At 52.1% G+C, this 20,287-nt stretch overlaps 1 protein-coding gene across 5 annotated transcripts in view; it reads right to left on the bottom strand.

The window, feature by feature from the left end:
• LOC118213076 (membrane-associated phosphatidylinositol transfer protein 2-like) overlaps nt 1–20,287 on the bottom strand; it is a 45,493-nt gene that overhangs the window by 11,401 nt on the left and 13,805 nt on the right. For 3 of the 5 annotated variants that reach the window (XM_035391730.1, XM_035391728.1, XM_035391726.1), the window contains exons 5-16: nt 17,647–17,973; nt 16,767–16,862; nt 12,749–12,853; nt 11,985–12,046; nt 9,171–9,415; nt 8,397–8,586; nt 7,623–7,742; nt 7,099–7,304; nt 5,355–5,530; nt 4,077–4,247; nt 2,766–2,909; nt 639–803 (exon numbers count right to left, since the gene is read on the bottom strand). In XM_035391730.1, coding sequence (XP_035247621.1) covers nt 639–803; nt 2,766–2,909; nt 4,077–4,247; nt 5,355–5,530; nt 7,099–7,304; nt 7,623–7,742; nt 8,397–8,586; nt 9,171–9,415; nt 11,985–12,046; nt 12,749–12,853; nt 16,767–16,862; nt 17,647–17,973 — 2,007 coding nt within the window. The remainder of the gene's footprint in view (nt 1–638; nt 804–2,765; nt 2,910–4,076; nt 4,248–5,354; nt 5,531–7,098; nt 7,305–7,622; nt 7,743–8,396; nt 8,587–9,170; nt 9,416–11,984; nt 12,047–12,748; nt 12,854–16,766; nt 16,863–17,646; nt 17,974–20,287) is intronic. The other 2 variants (XM_035391727.1, XM_035391729.1) reach the window with 1 other exon arrangement.

Raw genomic sequence — 20,287 nt, 5'->3', positions numbered from 1 at the left:
GTTAGAGACAGTGTAGCTGAACGTACTGTTGGAGATGTTAGAGACAGTGTAGCTGAACGTACTGTTGGAGATGTTAGAGACAGTGTAGCTGAAGGTACTGTTGGCGATGTTAGAGACAGTGTAGCTGAACGTACTGTTGGCGATGTTGGACACAGTGTAGCTGAACGTACTGTTGGCGATGTTGGACACAGTGTAGCTGAACTTACTGTTGGCGATGTTGGACACAGTGTAGCTGAATTTACTGTTGGAGATGTTAGAGACAGTGTAGCTGAACGTACTGCTGGCGATGTTGGACACAGTGTAGCTGAACGTACTGTTGGCGATGTTGGACACAGTGTAGCTGAACGTACTGTTGGCGATGTTAGAGACAGTGTAGCTGAACTTACTGCTGGCGATGTTGGACACAGTGTAGCTGAACGTACTGTTGGCGATGTTGGACACAGTGTAGCTGAACGTACTGTTGGCGATGTTAGAGACAGTGTAGCTGAACTTACTGTTGGCGATGTTGGACACAGTGTAGCTGAACTTACTGCTGGCGATGTTGGACACAGTGTAGCTGAACGTACTGTTGGCGATGTTGGACACAGTGTAGCTGAACGTACTGTTGGCGATGTTAGAGACAGTGTAGCTGAACTTACTGTTGGCGATGTTGGACACAGTGTAGCTGTCGGCCATTCCGGAGACCTGGCTGGCGATGCTGGCCTCGCTGGCCCGCCGCGGCCCCCGGGTGTGGGAGGCGCTCACGGGGGAGGAGGGGAAGGAGCTGTCCAGGAAGACTCCGCCGTGAGCCTGAATAACGTCCGCTATTGAGCCAAGACAAGGAGACCACGTCAGGCGCACTCTCCACAGTGGGGGCGAGGGAGGGACGGAGGGAGAGAGGGAGAGGAGGAAGAGGTGGGGTGGGAGGATGAGGATCACGGCTGGGGGGGTGGGGCATGATGGGACGAGGTTCGGGCTGGCGAGACACGAAGCCCCGCCCGGATCCGATTCCCCACCCCAGCCGCGCGGGAAGGCATGGTCACAGTCGCGGTCCCGAACCCTGGCCCTGCAGAGCGGCAGAGCTGCTGGCTCTCATTTCCTCCTCAACATCAGTGACCAATCAGATGCAAGGAAGCAGGGGAGGCGAGTCAGCCGCTGCTTTAAGTGAGAGATTAAGAGCCGCGTTTCGGTGAAGCCAGAAAGCCCGGCGGCTCTCCGGACCAGGGTTCAGGACCGCTGGGTCACAGGGTCCCGCTGAGTACAACACCGCGCCGGCGGCGTCTGCACCGACCGCGCGGCGCTCTCCGCATGCCGCGGTTAGCGTGTTCCCCAGCGCCGGGTTCCCCGGGTTTTTGTTGGCGCGCTGAGCGCGGTGTGCAAATTCAACACGTGCGGCGGTGCAGGGGCGCGTGGCGGTGTTCTACACAGGGGACCTCTGCACCTCTCTCAGGGGGTGCACACACACAAACCCAAAACACGGGATATGCTGTGGAAGCACAGATCCAGGGTCAGTCGGATCTCATTGCCATAATGGTTTGAGGTAATGATAAGAGTTTGCTTAGCTGGATTCTGGATCAGTTCCTGGATCTACCAAGAGCACATAGGGACACGCTTTTGTTCAGGCTTACACACATCCTTCCCCAGGAAAATACTCTCACAGGCTGAAGAACAGCAAAAACAACTCAACAGTCCAAATGCAGAATTGTATTGCCCAGGACACAAAATCATTCGCTGGTGACTCAATAGGAAATCATTTCAGATGAGTAGGCTAAGCGTGCTGGTGGTCCCGGGATCTTCACTGAAGACACGTCGGTCCACACTTGGCGTTTGTTGTCATTGTTCCACAAAGAATGACTTATCATTTTCATAAAGAATATCAGATATAAAACATGTATGGTGTTCTGAATCACGTGCTAAGAGCTCATATTTTTACTGTTTAAGTTATTCGCTTGAAAACACAAGCAGGAAATTAGTTGCTCATCTCTACGATGACGCCTTACTTTTTTGCACTTTTAACAGTTTTCGTGGACGAGATGGAGCTGGACACAGGCCCTGTGCCATCCTGAAAGAGCCACAGACTTTCTGTTTGAGCTCCAGAGAACCGTGACATCTGAGTAACGGTGACATGAGGCCTTCATACATGGCAGAGGAGCCGTGAACACAGACAGACCGAGCGAGCGAGCGAGAGGACGCGGGATTACAGGGTCGTGGAGCGACGAGGGGCGAGCGGTTCTGACGGGTCCAGACGCGGGTCCTTCACGAAAAACGCCACAACAGCCCCTCTCCAGAAACTCTGGGGGGCGGGCAATGGCTATGGGGTAATGGCTATCACTCAAAAAAGAGTGATATTGACCAGTGATATTGTTCTTAATTGATGTCCTGCCAATAAAGCATCTTGGATTACAACTTGAATTTGGATTTGAATTTGATGATCAGTTTGGTAAGGGGAGAGGTTACTCTGTTTGATTTCGCTTTAACACCCCGCTGACAATCGCAGACGAGGGGACCCCAACCTGCTCGGGACAGAACCAGCGCCAGAACTGAGAGAAGCAAGGAAACAGGCAGGGGGGGTTCCAGGGTGGGGGGAGGTGGGGTTTGGGGGTGCATCATTCCCGCGTATCTCTGCCGGGACATGTGGGATTAGGGCAGGAAGTGGTGGTGGGGGGGGGGGGGGCACAAGGCACATGGCACATGGGACTCTACACACAGACACACACGTGTGATATGGGGGGGTTCGGGGGGCAAACGGGGGTTGGGGGGGGTGAAAAACAGGAGAGGCTACACACTCTCGGCCGCGGAGAGGGGCGCGGCCTGCCAGTTTAGGACCGGGACGGGGATGGAGGTCTCGCAGATGCCCTCCTGCTGGTAGCGCAGGGGGGGGGCCGTCCCACACTCCAGCAGGAGCTGGGGGTTGTTCTGGACCGTCTCCACTGGACGCCGGCAGGTGGGTGGGGGGCAAGAGGGAGGGGGCACCAGGGTAAGGGGGCGGGGCACCAGAGGAGGAAGGGCAGGGCAGATTGGGGGTGTGGAGGGGGCGGGGGCGGAACAGATTTGGGATGAGAAATAGACAAAGAACAGACATGTACCCACACAGATTACAAAACCTGAACAGCAGGGAAAGCCCAAGAACCCTATCAGATAAGACACATCTCCGATTCCACAGAAAAATGGAGAAATATGAGATTGGGGGGGGGGGGTGTTATGGTTAGGGGACTCAGGTCAGAGGTCTTTAGAGTTGATTCTTTGGCTGCTCTTTCATCCTCATAATAAGGTAAAGATGCATAACACTAACTGATAAGCATGAGTAAATATTACACACAAGAGTATGTAGATGTATCAACAAACACCAATACAATAACACGACTGCAGCAGCATGGAATATGCAGACACATGATAAACATGAACTACACTGTATACTGTGTGTTCGCTAAACATTACTTTGGCCTCTTTTAGGTTGAACTATCTAAGACACAGAGAGGCAGGGTTCCTGCAGCCAAATGTCACAACAAATCATAATCACCAGATTATTTTATATAATTCCACTTTTTTACAAGATCTGTAGCCTTTAGTGACCTTTGGTCAGGTATCTGTTTAAAGTGATTCCTCTTTGTAAATGTCCCACATCCACCTCCACCTGTCTCAGGTGTGCGTGTGTGTGTGTGTGTGTGTGTATGTGAGTGTGTACCTGTACGTGTTTGTGTGTGTGTGTGTGTGTGTGGTATGTTTGTGGTATGTGTGTGTATGTGTGTGTATGTGTGTGTGTGTGTGTGTGTGTGTGTGCATGTGTGTGTATGTGTGCGTGTGTGTATGTGTGTGTATGCGTGTGTGTGTGTGTGTGTGTGTGTGTGCACGTGTATGTCTGTGGTATGTGTGCGTGTGTCTCTGTGTATCTGTCTGTGTGTGCGTGTGTGAGTGTGTGCGCATGCGTATGCGTGTCTGCTATGTATGTGGTATGTGTATGTGTGTGAGCATAAGCGTGTGTGTGCGAGTATGCGTGTGTGTGTGTGTTGTGAGAGAGCGTGTATGTGTGTGTGCATGTATGTGTGTGTGTATGAGAGGGGGGGGGGCATTAACACACCCTCCCCCAGCAGACTCACCCAGCAGGGCGGAGTTCCCGTCCCCCAGGGGGAAGCGCTGGTACCGGGGCACGCTGAAGGGGGGCAGCAGGTGGAACTTCTTCTCCAGCAGGGGCTCCAGGCGGCAGGCGGACGGGTCGGCCGGGTGGAAGAGGTTGTACACCTGCTGGCACGCAGGGCGAAGCTGGGCCACTAGGGGGAGACACACAGCTCAGAGGTGCTCTGCGTCCAGGGGACATAAACAACGGCACCTCCCACGCACTCACATTCACACATCCACCTTCCTGTTGCTGCTCTGCCTGCGTTTCCGTATGTCTGAGACGCATACGAGTCAGTCAAAAGAGTCAGCGCAAAAGAGAGAAAGAGAGAGGTAGAAAAAGAAATTAAAAATGAAAAAAACCGCACAGAAAACAATTCTGCTGTTTCTAATAGTGTCTGAACCAAGGGAACACTGCCCTTTGACCACAGATTTCCTTTTCGTTTTGTTTTTTGCTCTAAGTTTGGGTGCGTAATCACTTTTCATGCTTCTCAGAGCGTCAGGAGGGTTCCTCAGCTCCTCTGTACTTCCTCCTTCGCCTCCTCTGTGGGAAAGGCTTGCTTACTTTGGCACGCATGCCTCCGACCAGGGATTCAGGGGCTTTATTATTTTCCTCTGAGTTCATCCCAAAATGGACGTTCAGGGACAGCGGATCGCCTCTAACGTGGGGACCCCCTTCTTTCATGTCAGCGTGGAGCCCTGGGGAGACGGGACCACATCTGCATTCTGAGCCCCAGCTCCCACAGAGACTGGTCTACATGCTCATACGCTGCAGCTGGGCACGCACACCAGGGGGCGCTGTTTCACGGGGGGTCTCCTCCTGACCGGACTGTCTGCTTGGGTTATTCCATCCTGTGGTTTTACAACTTTACAATTCAGTCATCTGGCAGCTGCTTTTAGACAAAGTGACTTGCAAAAGTTAATTTAAACAGGCTAAGTGGGTCTTTTTTCTGATTTAAGATTATTTCTTGCAGTCCAGGAGCAAGTGCATCCCTGTTTCCACCACTTCTGGCTTGCTGGGACCACATAAACGTTCCTTTTTGGGCAGCCATGACTATTTGCGTCTATCGTCTTTAACTGTTAAAGTGCTTCACTGAGCGTGTAGTTGGTCAGAATCTGTCTGACATTCTTTCCCTCTCTCTCTCTCTCTCTCTCTCTCTCTTTGTCTCTCTCTCTCTCTCTCTCTCTCTCTCTCTCTCTCTCTTTGTCTCTCACTCTCTCTTTGTCTCTCTCTCTCTCTCTCTCTGAAGATGAAGGCTCACCGTCCAGTGTGGGAATAACAGTCTTCCTCAGTGCGAGGACCAGGCCCAGGGGAGAGCCGAACAGGAAGAAGTCGGACACCTCGAAATCCAGCTTCCCGAGGGCGCCCCCCTCCAGCATGGTGCTGCTGCTGGACCGGCGGGACCCCGGGTCGTTCCGCAGGACGCTGGAGTGCAGGCTGGGACGGACAAACGGACACAGGATTACTGCCCTGAGGCTGGGACGGACAAACGGACACAGGTTTACTGCCCTGAGGCTGGGACAGACAAACAGACACAGGTTTACTGCCCTGAGACTGGGACAGACAAACGGACACAGGTTTACAGGCTGGGACAGACAAACAGACACAGGTTTAATGCCCTGAGGCTGGGACAGACAAACGGACACAGGTTTAATGCTTTGAGGCTGGGACAGACAAACAGATACAGGTTTACTGCCCTGAGGCTGGGACAGACAAACAGATACAGGTTTACTGCCCTGAGGCTGGGACAGACAAACGGACACAGGTTTACTGCCCTGAGGCTGGGACAGACAAACGGACACAGGATTACTGCCCTGAGGCTGGGACAGACAAACGGACACAGGATTAATGCCCTGAGGCTGGGACAGACAAACGGACACAGGATTAATGCCCTGAGGCTGGGACAGACAAACGGACACAGGTTTACTGCCCTGAGGCTGGGACAGACAAACGGACACAGGATTAATGCCCTGAGGCTGGGACAGACAAACGGACACAGGTTTACTGCCCTGAGGCTGGGACAGACAAACGGACACAGGTTTAACGCTCTGAAACAAGACCAGACCCCAGGCTGAGACAGACAAACGGACACAGGTTTAACGCTATGAGGCTGGGACAGACAAACAGACACAGATGACAGGTTCAATGCCCTGAGTTAAGGCCAGGTTATGATGGCCAAACCATGTGAACTGGGGCGAAAGACAGACAGACAGACATACAGACAAAACGAGTAGAACAGCTTAATGAGGAGAAAGAGAAACACACACATTCATTCTGGAGAGGCTAAACTTGCATACGGACACACATCGCTGTTCATAATGAGCAGATGCTGTGTGAGATTTATTCTGGGCGCTCTTTTACTGGAGCCTACCCAGAAAGGGGGGGGGGGGATGATTCACTGCCAAAATTAAAGGACTGTCCCATGTAGAGCCACAGGGATGTACCTCACAGGCTAATGAATGCCCTCTAGAGCCAATCAATAACAGCCAAACTGAAATACCCCCTCCTGTCACTAACGACTCTCCGAGGAGCTTCCCTGAATTTATAACCAGTTAAACGCATCCAAATAAAATGACTTTTATTCTGGAATCTCCAGTGTAAGAGTGCTCACCAAAACTAGACAGAAATAACAAACAGGGACTCAGAGTGGAGATAAATGTCAGTGTGGGATACAGGTGTGCGGTCTGGGCAGGGTTAAAGGTCAGGGTGGGGTACAGGTGTGTGGTCAGGGTGGGGTAAAAGGTCAGGGTGAGGTACAGGTGTGTGCTCAGGGCGGGGTTAACAGTCAGGGAGAGGTTAAAGGTCAGAGTGGGACACAGGTGTGTGGTCAGGGCAGGGTTAAAGGTCAGGGTGGGGGTACAGGTGTGTGGACAGGGCGAGGTTAAAGGTCAGTGTGGGGGTACAGGTGGGTGGACAGGGCGAGGTTAAAGGTCAGGGTGGGGGTACAGGTGAGTGGACAGGGCGGGGTTAAAGGTCAGGGTGGGGGTACAGGTGGGTGGTCTCACCTGGACAGGAAGGCCTGGTGCTGCTTGATGGTGTCCAGCTCGTAGGTGGAGGAGTCGCTGCGTTTGCGGGGCAGCTGTTTTCGGGGGTCGTCGGGCGCCCCACAGCGCGGGATGTCGATGTTGCTGCGGCTCAGGTGCCTGCTGCCCTCCAGAGGGGAACCGCCCGAGCAGTTTATCACGATCCCGGGGGACAGCAGGTCACTGTCCTGCACAGGGGACAGACAGGGCAGAGCGTCACAGGAGTGTGTGTGTGTGTGTTGTGTGTGTGTGTGTGTGTGATGGAGTGACTGTGATGTGGGAGGGGTATCCTTTGGGAATTGCAGAAAAGGGGTGGAGCTACAGGACAAATGGGAGGGGCCACTGTAAAGTGGTCAGAAGCAAAGGAAAAGGAGGAGGAGTCACTGTGAAGATAGACAGATAACAGAAAGGGGTGGGGCCACAGCAGGCTGGGGAGGCTGGAGGGACAAATGTGGAGATCTTGGGCGGGGTCAGAGCAGGACAGGCGGAAGTGGGCGGGGCCTCACGTGTGTGCTCGCCACACTTCCGCGGCGGCTGCTGTTCTGGCTCTCAGACACCGGCTGGCAGCTGCTGCTCAGAGCGTCAAAGCCCAGGATCCCGCCGACGCAGTCGCCAATGAGACACACCTACGCCAGCACAGACACAGCCTTACGCATCACCAATACTCTAAACAAACAGTACATTTAAGATCTGATACACCAGCACACAGACACAGCCTTACGCATCACCAATACTCTAAACAAACAGTACATTTAAGATCTGATACACCAGCACACAGACACAGCCTTACGCATCACCAATACTCTAAACAAACAGCACATTTAAGATCTGATACACCAGCACACAGACACAGCCTTACGCATCACCAATACTCTAAACAAACAGTACGTTTAAGATCTGATTTCAGACTGCAGTTTAAACCACACCAGGACACAGACACAGCCTTACTCATCACCAATACTCTAAACAAACAGTACATTTAAGATTTGATTTCAGACTGCAGTCTAAACTACGCCAGCACACAGACACAGCCTTACGCATCACCAATACTCTAAACAAACAGTACATTTAAGATTTGATTTCAGACTGCGGTTTAAATTACACCACAAAAACTAGAACAAAATAAAATGAATGCCAACAAAATAAGATTAAAAGATCAAAAAAACTACAGTACCACCTGCTCAAATATGACCTCAAACAGGTCCTTTCTGAATATGGGAGCATGGAGTAGAGCTGCACAGAGAAACTAGAGGACTTCTTTTGGGACACGCTGATCTCACCTGCCCTGAGAAGGTGGCCCCCTCCAAGGACTTGATGAAGTCACCATACACCTGGTTGGCACGGGCGATGACGGTTGCCACGGCGTCCTGGTAGAGCGGGGAGGAGGTGGCTAGCAGGGGCAGTGCGGCCAGAGGGATGTGGTCCTGACTGCTGGAGAGGCAGCCTTCATCATAGCTGTAGGGACTCAGACTACGGGGGGGGGGGGCGGAGGGAGAGGGGGAGAGAGAGGAGGGGAGGGGGGAGAGAGGGGGAGAAAGAGAGCAGGGGAGGGGGGAGAGGGGGAGAGGGGGAGAGAGAGAGGAGGGGAGGGGGGAGAGAGGGGGAGAGGGGGAGAAAGAGAGGAGGGGAGGGGGGACAGGGAGGGGAGGGGGGAGAGGGAGAGAGAGGGGGGAGGGGGTGAGGGGGGAGAGAGAGACAGGGAAGAGGGGGGAGAAGGGGGGAGAGAGAGGAGGGGAGAGGGGGGAGAAGGGGGGAGAAAGAGAGGAGGGGAGGGGGAGAGGGGGAGAAAGAGAGGGAGGGGAGGGGGGAGAGGGAGAGAGAGGGGGAGGGGGTGAGGGGGTGAGAGAGAGACAGGGAAGAGGGGGAAGAGAAAGACAGAGAGAGAGAGGAGAGAGAGAAGAGACAGAGAGAGAAGGAAAGAGAAGGGGGGACAGAGAGAGGGAGAGAAAGAGCAGCCATCATTAGTGTACATCTGAATGGTGCACATGTGTGTGCATGCTCACGTGTGTGTGTGTGTATGTGTGTGTGTGTATGCGTGGTGGGGGGGCGCTCACTTGGACACCAGGGAGAAGGGCTCGGCGCAGATGGCGGGACAGGGCACCAGGCGGATGGCGATGCGGCCCAGCGCGGTGGGGTAGTGCACGCGCATCACCGTCTCAAACGCCGTGCTGATGGTGTTCACATCCCCCTGCTTACTGCTCTGGTCCCCCGCCCCCGAGTCCAGGATGTTCCCCCCGTGGAGGACCAGGATGAGCACGTGGATCTTAGACGGCTGCAAGGGCTCCTGGGAAGAGCCGTCCTGGAGGGGGCGGGGCAAAGCCAGACAGGAAGGGGTTAGGGTTCTGCGACCCAAGCCCGGGACTGCCGTGGGGTCTGGGGCCGATTACACGACTACCTCACCTCCCCTGGTTTCTGGGGTCTGAACCTTGCCTGGTTTCTGGGGTCTAAACTTCACCTGGTTAGTGGGGTCTGAACCTCACCTGCTTTCTGGGGTCTGAACCGATTACCTCACCTCTCCTGGTTTCTGGAGTCTGAACCTTGCCTGGTTTCTGGGGTCTAAACTTCACCTGGTTAGTGGGGTCTGAACCTCACCTGGTTTCTGGGGTCTGTCACCTGGTTAGTGGGGTCTGAACCTCACCTGGTTTCTGGGGTCTGTCACCTGGTTAGTGGGGTCTGAATCTCACCTGGTTAGTGGGGTCTGACTCAGCAGCTCACTTCAAAGTGAGAGAAAAAAAAAAAAGACCACAGGAGACCCTGTGGCTTCCAGGGCCGGGCCAGCAGACCCCAGTTCTAGTCATTATAAACCACAAGAAGCACAGTCACTGCCTCACACTGACACATGCGAGCCACACACAGCGCTGTAGAGTAGCGCCGGTTGGGTTCTGTGGCCATAAAGCCGGTATGAGCGCTGCTGAATGAGGCCAGAGCGTGCGGTGGGGAGGGGGGAAACAGCGCCCCCCCCAGGCGAGCTTTCCCTGTGCGCAGCTGGTGACGGCGTTACGCGTGACGGAATGATGTTAGGTGAGGGCCGATTTGTTATTCGGGCGGCGTCGAGGGCGCCGGGAAGCGTGTCACAGCTGACCGAGACGGAGGGTCGGGGCAGTGAGGCGGGGATTTTTGGGGGCTCTGTCGCGAATTAACACGACATCGTCCCTCGTCTTCTGTAAGGTTCCAGCAGATGCAGCAGGCATGGGCCTAGCATAGACCCCTTTGCCATCAGTGGCTAACATGTCTAAAATGTTAAGCCCGTTTACCTGAGAAGGTAAACAAACTCAACTCATTTTTACTACCTTGGTTTCAGAACACTGTTAGAACAAAATCTACACCCTTTCACTCGGACACCAAACTTTCATTGGTAGCCCACTGTACAAATAAGTGGCTCTCACACCAGGGTTGCACAAAGTGGTGAAACTCAGCCAGAGATTGTGTGGCTATGGCCCATGATGCACTGGGGTTGGATGCTACTCACAGTCGGGGGTGGGCGGGGGGGGCTGGTTACCGTGACGGTGGGGACGGCAGTGCCCCAGCCATACCAGTTAACAGAACCGGGTACCCCTACACACTGCGTACCCCTGAACACTGCGTACCCCTACACACTGTGTACCCCTGAACACTGCGTACCCCTGTATTTACATACTCCTGTACACTGCATACCCCTGAACACTGTGTACCCCTGTATTTACGTACTCCTGTACACTGCATACCCCTGAACACTGTGTACCCCTGTATTTACATACTCCTGTACACTGCATACCCCTGAACACTGTGTACCCCTGTATTTACATACTCCTGTACACTGCATACCCCTGAACACTGTGTACCCCTGTATTTACATACTCCTGTACACTGCATACCCCTGAACACTGTGTACCCCTGTATTTACATACTCCTGTACACTGCATACCCCTGAACACTGTGTACCCCTGTAATTATGTACTCCTGTACACTGCATACCCCTGAACACTGTGTACCCCTGTATTTATGTACTCCTGTACACTGCATACCCCTGAACACTGTGTACCCCTGTATTTATGTACTCCTGTACACTGCATACCCCTGAACACTGTGTACCCCTGTATTTACATACTCCTGTACACTGCATACCCCTGAACACTGTGTACCCCTGTATTTACATACTCCTGTACACTGCATACCCCTGAACACTGTGTACCCCTGTAATTATGTACTCCTGTACACTGCATACCCCTGAACACTGTGTACCCCTGTCTTTACATACTCCTGTACACTGCATACCCCTGAACACTGCGTACCCCTACACACTGTGTACCCCTGAACACTGTGTACCCCTGTAATTACGTACTCCTGTACACTGCATACCCCTGAACACTGTGTACCCCTGTAATTACGTACTCCTGTACACTGCATACCCCTGAACACTGTGTACTCTTGGACACTGTGTACCCCAGTACACTGGCGTAATGAGTAATCTCGTGGAAAAGGCTTTCCATTTGATTAACAGCGACACCGCCTTTGAGTGATTGTTTCGTTTTGCGATGCAGATAAACAGTAGGTGCTTTTTCTTACGGCACCCAAGAGATGTGTTTCTGAAATACTCCCTGTGATTTGTTTCCCTCTCCGTTAAAGTTCAGCGGTAGAGTTTAAAAGAGCGCCAAGAAGATTTATTTTCTTCTTTAGAGCTCGACAACTTACAGTTGAGACTGAAGCAATACGTTTTGTGCTCAGAAGATTATCGTAAAAAGGACCTCTACAAAATCACCTACATCGGACAGACAAAAACACACAAGATAATTACACAGTTCCCCACCCCCCATCTCAAGTTGTTTGGTGCAACTCGTGCTGGATCTAGATTCTGATCCTGGAGCCCGTTTAGAGGGGGCAGTACGTACCTCACCGAGCCCCTCCCCGCTGCCAGTCACTGCGTACTCCCCACCTGTTTCCTGGTAGTCCCCTGCAAATACACAAGAGTTGTTTTACTCATCAAACCCTCCATCGGAATCCATTTGATTGGCCCTGATGCTCAACTTGCTCAAGAGCCATTGGGTTAGAGGCCGGCGTGTAACAACGCTATTAGTTTCACAAGTCTACCTGAAGTAAGATTCAGCCCGTTCACACAAACCGCAGAACTGCGCTGCAGACAGGGGCGCTGTGTTCGCGAGTGCGACACAAGCACCCTGACCAGCACTCTCACACGGCTGTGAACAGACTGAACTTTTAATGCCTCGGCACAGATGCCGAAACCGCCACAGAAATCCGTGAGAGCCGTTTCGGAGAGTCTCCTTCGTCTGCCCCCCCAGGCAAGACGCCCGCACAAAAACACCGTCTCTGCTACGACTCACAGGGTACTCTGGCATTCCCGGGAATCCCGCTCTCTCTTACAGTGGATCCAGACGCCTCTTTCATAAGTAATCCTATTAAGGGCTGTGAGAGGGCAACTGGGAGCTGGTCTGGGGTTAAATGAAAACTCTAGTACCACCAGCGGAGCTGAACCGCTTAGCGGCAGCACGGGATGCGTTTGGCGTAAGAAAGACGATGTAAAACACACAGGTCGCAAGACAAGGCGGAGCAAGGGCGGGGCTCTTAAATCAAGGCCACTGAAAGTGCACCATGGGGCCCCTCCGTATGCCGACTGGGCTCGGCGCGGCCCCCGTACCCTGGGATCCGTCCGCGTCGGCCGCCTCGATCTTGTCCATCAGGTCGTTGGAGCTCCACTTGGTGATCTCCTTGCCGAAGATCTCCTCGTTGTCGGACAGGTCCTCTGAGAGGGAAAAGCAAGAGCGACGCAGGCCGTTAATTAACCCTCCGTGACCTCGGCCTTCGAAATGGTGGAGCGGGCGGGCAGAGCGACGCGAGCGTCTGCAGCTATAGCCCACAAAACCCTGATCGACTACTCGGGTCTGCTGCTCAGGACTGCTGGCGAACACGTTCACCGCGGTCAATAGGACAATGAAACCCTCAACCACAGGGTTTGGCTGAGGGATGCTACTTGTTCAGTATAAATGCACCGGCCAACCCCCCACCCCAGAAAGGGAAGCTACCTTTGTTGGCAACCCCAACACCCCCCCCCCCCCCACTGAATCTGTGCCAGTGTGGAATGAGATGAGGGGAGAATAGTTAAATGTCTAGCACTGGCTAGGCCCATTTTTCATGGGAAATTCTTCATTTTATTTTAGGGCTAAACAGGTCTATGTTTTGTGGGAACGTCTTTATTTTAGGACCTGATAGGCCCATGATTTTTGGGAGCCTCTTCATGTTAGCACTAGCTAGCTGATCTTTACTCACATCCCGGGTGAGCGGTGAATAAACCGCAGGCCAGAAGTGGGCAATGCCAATACAGAAACCCCCTGCTCTGTTCATGTGCTTTAAAACACCTATTTGTGCTTTAAAACACCTATTTCTGAAACAAGTGGACACATTGCAGGAGTTCAGCCTTTTACAAAGTAAGGGTGTGATTATTCAGGCACTCAAATGGGATTTGTTCAGTTTTATTTAAAATTCCTGTGCATAAGTAAAGATTGATTGATTGATGACTGACAGGCCCTGGACATTCAGTTGAAATGATTCCGAATGAACAGACACCCTGTCTGGAGGATTTATGGGTACTGTTGTTTCCCACACTGCCTCACTCGGAGGACTGTACTGTGATGACCAAACAGGAAGTGACACAACAGTGTGTGCAGTGATTATGGAGAGGCAGATTTTCATTGGTGGATGTAGTATTCTAAAATGAGTAACACTAGAGTTATTAGCCAACTGTCAATCCATCAGCCATCAGCCAGTCAGTCCATTTATGGTGAGTTTGTAATTGTATGTACTCAATATTATGTACTCAATTAGAGAAACTGCGAGTTCATTAGCACACACATTCTTCTGATCTGACTGGAAATGAAAACCCTCAAATAATTCATGGTTGTTCGAGTCGTAAAAAGTTTTAAATCTAATCTTGCTAGAACGTGCATGCAGAAAATTAAAGGGGACTCCCCTCGCCATCATAAGTTAAAGAGGGTTATTTATTTATATTTATAATGTTTTTTTATTTTAAATAATTTCCCAAATCTACATTCATTGCATGTAAGAGTCTGGCCAGGGACCATACAGTACCCATAAAGACCCCTGTTGAAAACCCAGACTCTAGACTACTGTGTTTAGTACTGTTGGTGTCACTGTGGAGTAACCAGTCTTGGGCCTTAATAACAGGCATATAAACCTAATCTAAACACATGATTAATGCTCGCTGATAAAGTAGATTATACAATGTTTGTGTGCTGCTTATTCATACATACAGTTTGTGAATCATGGATTTACAGTTTGCTTAAAAAACTAATAATAATTTCATGTTCATTTAACCAATGGCGTGATACTGGGATGGAAAGCTGGGTGGAGCTTGGTGTGGTTACTATGGTTACTATGAGTCAGTTGCTATTTGAAACCACCGTTTATTACAGGAAGTGCCCTGAATTCACCTGAAAGCTATCACAGTGCTATAAACAGGGTTCCCACACTTACCTGTGTCATCCTTTCAGACTTTAAACATCGAATTTACATGAACTCAAGGACCCATAGAGACGCAATACACAACGTGAGCAGTGTTCCAGGCCAAGGGAAAATGCGCTTGAAGCGGCTGACCCAGGATTAAGCTTGTTCATCTTCCATCCCGACCTCATCCACAAAATTGCATTCAGACTCTCGAACAGGTTCACAGGGCATGAAGTGCATGAAAAAGCTGACATGAGGCTTTTCAGGAATGGCTGGCACAACCTCTAAAAAAATGAACGCGTAAATAAATTCAAAGTTACTGTTTTCAATTACTTTCACGTCCTTGAGGGTTTTTTTTTCTTCTTCAAGATTTGAAATTTTCAAGGAATGTGGGAATGAGGTTCACAGACTCGATGGGGGGGGAAAAAAACAGGCAAAGCATTTCGGTCTCGGGTCAGAAAAGCTGAAAAGCCATTCGCTGATCCTGAAGCAAGCAGGAAGCAGACAGACGTGACTACGAACATATCCGTATAGCCAAAAAATATCCATATACTGGAGACCACAGAGAGACAGACAGACCGGGATATTTATTCACAGACAGACAGACAGATGTAAATCAGACTACTGAGCCCTGAAATAGTAAAAGAATCGGGGCTGAATTGTTCCTGGGCTTCTTCTGAGAGTTCAAACGTTACAGCTTTATTTCAAAGTCTCGAGTGCGGCTAGACTCCCCTGATTCAGCAGCTTAAATTCGCTCCAGAAAACTCTGAAGGCACATAACTGAACTGAAATAACAGCTTCATTTGCTTTCCTGGACACGACTCTACATTTTTACATTTTAGTCACAAAAGCCTTCGGCTTGTTTAAAATACAGTTGATAAAAGTACAAGAAACATAGTTGTGAATATTCTGAACGCGCAGGGTATTGCAAATCGCAATTTGTACTCCTTTATGTAAAAAGCTGATTAACAAGGTACAAATACATCTACAAAATAGAATTAATTCTGAGAATTACAGCTCATTGCAAAATGTTAATACAAAATTCAAGATGTGCGGTTTATCATTAATCCGAGTGTAGGTAGCAAAATATTTTTCCACTATATTTCACTATTCACATTCACAGGCAAACACACATGCACACACACTTTTCCACCCACCCACACAAACACGCACCGACCCACGCACGCACGCACGCACGCACGCACACAGGCAGGACACTTTCTTACTTCTCCACATGAATATATTCCAGCAGGGACTGAGGTCAGGTTCATTAATAAATGCCTTGAGGTACATGGATGGTCATTTCAAACAATAACACAGGAAGCAGCACAGGCAGTGGCACAGGCAATAACACAGGCAGTGGCAGAGGCAACAACACAGGCAGTAACACAGTGTCATCTCTCTCTTTCCAGTGACACAGCCAGGCAAAGGGCAATAGTGAAGGGGAGATGGATACAGGGAGGCCAGCGGAGGAGTGCGCCTGTCGTAGTGCTGAGTCACCCACAACCCCCCGTCACTGAGTTCAGGGGCGGAGCCAACCCAGCGGTAACCACGGCTACCGCCATACCAACCTACTGCATCTGCAGGCCCAACGCTTGCTGGTTATCGGGACTTAAAAAATTATCTGTGTGTCAAAGAAAGGCACTTAGAGTCAGCATCACGCAGGACTGTGCACACATACATATGCACATACACTCGCTCAAACACACACACACACGCCCACAAAATCACACACACACACACTCTCTCTCTCACTCTCTCTCTCTCTCACACACGCACACACACACACACACACACACACACTCTCTCACACACTCTCTCTCTCTCTATCTCTCTCTCTCACACACACGCACACATACACACTCTCTCTCTCACACACATGCGCACACACACACACACACTCTCTCTCTCACTCTCTCTCTCTCTCTCACACACGCACACACACACACTCTCTCACACTCTCTCTCTCTCTCTCTCTTTCTCTCTCTCTCACACACACACTCTCTCTCTCACACACACATGCGCACACACACACACACACACTCTTTCTCTCTCTCTCTCACACACACACACTCTCTTTCACACACACACACACACACACACACACTCACACTCTCAAACGCACACCCACACACACATGCCGTGTCGCTGTGCTCTACACTAGCACATCAGGACAGTGGGCGGGGTAGAATTACCGTGTGCGTCGAAGAACTCGTCGTCCGTGCTGTCGTCAGAGTCGCGCGCGATGCTCTGCATCCTCCACTCCGACATGCTGTGGCGGGACGGGCTCCCTGGACGGACAGACGGCACACAGGACAGAAACACAGACAGCGTCAGAGCCACGCCCAAAACACTCCAAAAGTCTCCACCCAGCTGAAGGGTGGGAAGTGGGGGTGCAGGGTGAGGAGGTGGAGGTGCAGAGTGAGAAGGTGGAGGTGCAGGGTGAGGAGGTGCAGAGTGATGAGGTACAGGAGCAGGGTGAGGAGGTGCAGAGTGAGAAGGTGGAGGTGCAGAGTGATGAGGTACAGGAGCAGGGTGAGGAGACGGGGGGTGTCCTTCGTACCCAGTCTAACTAGCACAGTGAACATTATCCCCTCCACAGAAGAGGGTGTAAGAACGTTCTAGATCAGAACTGGTGTGCCACGTTCCCATGTACGGGTCATCCGCTCGCCCCGCAGAGCGGGACCATTCTCATATAAAACACAAATCTATTTAAATCATGTAATGAGCTCTCCAGTGGCAGTCTATTCATATTCATTTATTTAAATTAATTCCTCATAGTCCAGAGCTGCTTCATTTATTAGCAATGTGTTAGCAGTCACACCCATCAAACACGCGCACACACATACACACGCGCACTCACACACACACACACACACACACACACACACACACAGGCACACAGGCACACAAAGATATGCACACATACACACACTCTCCTACGAACACACACATACACTCTCTCACACACACACACACACACACACACACACGCACACACACACACACACACACTCACACACACGCACACACACTCTCACACACACACACACACACACACACACGCACACTCACCTCCTCTCTTGGAAGAGCGGGAGGACCGGGAGGAGGTGGACCACTGCTTGGTGAGCTCGCCGCGGTTCTGCAGCGGGTTGGCGGGGGTCTCTGGCGCCTCCTTGGAGCCGGGCGCCTCCTTGGCGTCCTGCTCCTTGTCGGGGGAGGCGGGGGCACCGCCGTTGGGCTCGCCCCCCTCCTCGGGGCAGCTGAACTGCGCCATCTTTTGAGCCAGCATCAGCTGCGTCTCCAGCTCCAGCTGCCGGATGTCCTCCATGGTCAGGCCGTACCACTCATCCTGCCAGCACCAGGCCTGCCGGTGCGCCCGAACCATCACCTTCCGCAGTCCTGGGGGGGGACGGGGGGGGGGCAGGGGGGGCCGTTAAACACCCACCCTCAAACCAAACATACCACCTGTTCCCCCAGCTTCACACAAACACAGAGGAACCGCACAGAACCATCCAAACTGCAGGAGGAACCCCTGCTCCTGGGTCACCCCACTGTTCCGGGGTCATACTGCCCAAGGCCACAGATCCACTAACCCCACCAGATAACCAGCTCCGTGTTCTCAGCCCTGAAAGTGCCGTCTGCCCGCCACCGAGCCTTCCGAAAGGTCACTAAGGGTCAATACCGAGGACAAGACTCCTGCGGACGTTCTGAACTGCGATACGACGCGGCCCCAGAACCTTCCGCATCCACGAAGCGGAGCGGACGAAGGAGAAGCAGGAGCTGATTACCTGCCGGGTCTAAGGAATCTGCCGTGTTGAGCTGCTCTTAAGTTCCTGAAAGCACTTGTGTACTCTGTTAAGTGGCTCCTGGACGGGAGATAAGAGAGCGTTCGCTAAGTGGCAGTGATCTAATGTGCTGTAATGCGCTGCAAGAGAGAGAGAGAGAGAGAGAGAGAGAGAGAGGGAGAGACTGGGCAGGTGAGAGAGAGAGGGAGAGGGAGAGAAACCTCTCCATCCTAGGTCACTCAAAGGTCAAAGTTCATAGGCTGCTTTGCGTCTGCTGACCTGCTGACCCTCTGACACAGAATAGCATATGGGCTGCAGTCTGTGATGGTGTTTGAGTGTGGAGAGAGAGAGAGAGAGAGAGAGAGAGAGAGAGAGCCGACGAGCTCAGGGAAGTCCATTCACAGACCCAAACGGATCCCTCCGTCCTGGGACGAATGGAGGAACGGAGGGAACGTATAAACGGGTCCAGCGGAGAAAAGAAACAGATGCAGGGGTGTTCTGCCTGCACGATTGTCGTCCCATATTTTTTGGCTAAAACTCACTGGTCGGAAACTCACTGAGTGTGTGTGTGTGTGTGGGGGGGGTCATGTACACACACAAGGTACTGCGCAGCCAACCAGATACAGAAGATGATTAGGGGGCCAGACACCAGGGTTAGCACCCCCACACTTTGTAAAAGTGCCACAGGATCGTTAATGACTGCATTGAGTCAGGACTTAGTTTTAAGGTCTCATCCCAAGGACGGCATCTCCTACACCACTGTGCTGGGGCGTTGGGTTTCTACATGGACCAGAGGGAAGAGCGCCCCCTACAGGCAACACCAACACCTTCAGTAACGCACTGTAACACGGCCAGGAGGGCTGTGATTGGAGCACAAAGCAGGCCGGTCCGGCTCCACATCGGCAGTCTGACCGGAGGAGGGCAGGGGCGGCGGCTGGCGAAGCGCTAATTACGCTCAGATTGAACGAGGGAGGCGGTCGAGCGGCTCTCTGCGCCTCCATCGGAGAGCAAACAAACGCCGCCGCCGCCCCGAGGACGCGGAACGCCACGGCCAGGAAATGAATCCGCCCCGCCACGCGCCCCCGGTGCCTGCCGGTCCCCCTCGCTGCCCGGAATCGCCCGGAGTTCTGCCGCCATTAAGAGGCTCTCATTAAGAGCTGGTTAATGATTAGAGAGATATCCCCCGGCCTCCGCACGGCCACCTGTCCACCTGTCAGCACACCTACGCCGGGCAGAGATAAGCACCGAGGACCGAGCTCCGCTGCAGCCTGAGCAAACACGGGGCCCAGGATGTGACAGGGTTCCGCAGGAGCACCCACCATTCACAGCACTGCAGGAGGATGCGCAACCGACTCTGAGTGCGTTTCACCCATTCCGGACTCAGATAAACTCCAGTATGAGCTGAACTAACATTGGCTGTATTACTGTGCGAGTTTAGGGTTAGGATGTAACAGGGTTCCACAGGACTACCCACAATTCACAGCGCTGCAGGAAGACATGCAACCAACTCTTAGTACATTTCACCCATTCTGGACTCAGATAAACTCCAGTATGAGCTGAACTAACATTGGCCGTATTACTGTGTGAGGTTAAGGACAAATCGAGGCTCCGGTGGCTCATCGGTGTTTAGAAAAGACAGACAAAGAGCACAAACCTACCTCAGCACTGCAAACAAGTTTCTACATCTGATACTAGAGTACGTGGGCCTGAGCGCCCAGATATGCAGCCCTCAGCTGACTGGGACCCCCTTAACTATTCCCTCTAAAGTCACTCATCATGTGTACGGACTGTGGACTGTGTTCATCACTTCAGACGACAAACTAGCCCCTAAACACACACATACACACACATGCACACACACACACACACACACACACACACACACACACATACACACAGAGCAGTACTGGGACAGCGAGTCTCCATGA

Source organism: Anguilla anguilla, chromosome 14 (assembly GCF_013347855.1).
Source record: "Anguilla anguilla isolate fAngAng1 chromosome 14, fAngAng1.pri, whole genome shotgun sequence".
Taxonomy (NCBI): Eukaryota; Metazoa; Chordata; class Actinopteri; order Anguilliformes; family Anguillidae; genus Anguilla; species Anguilla anguilla.
The sequence above is the reverse complement of the archived record's forward strand: the minus strand, read 5'-3'. Positions and strand labels throughout refer to the sequence as shown.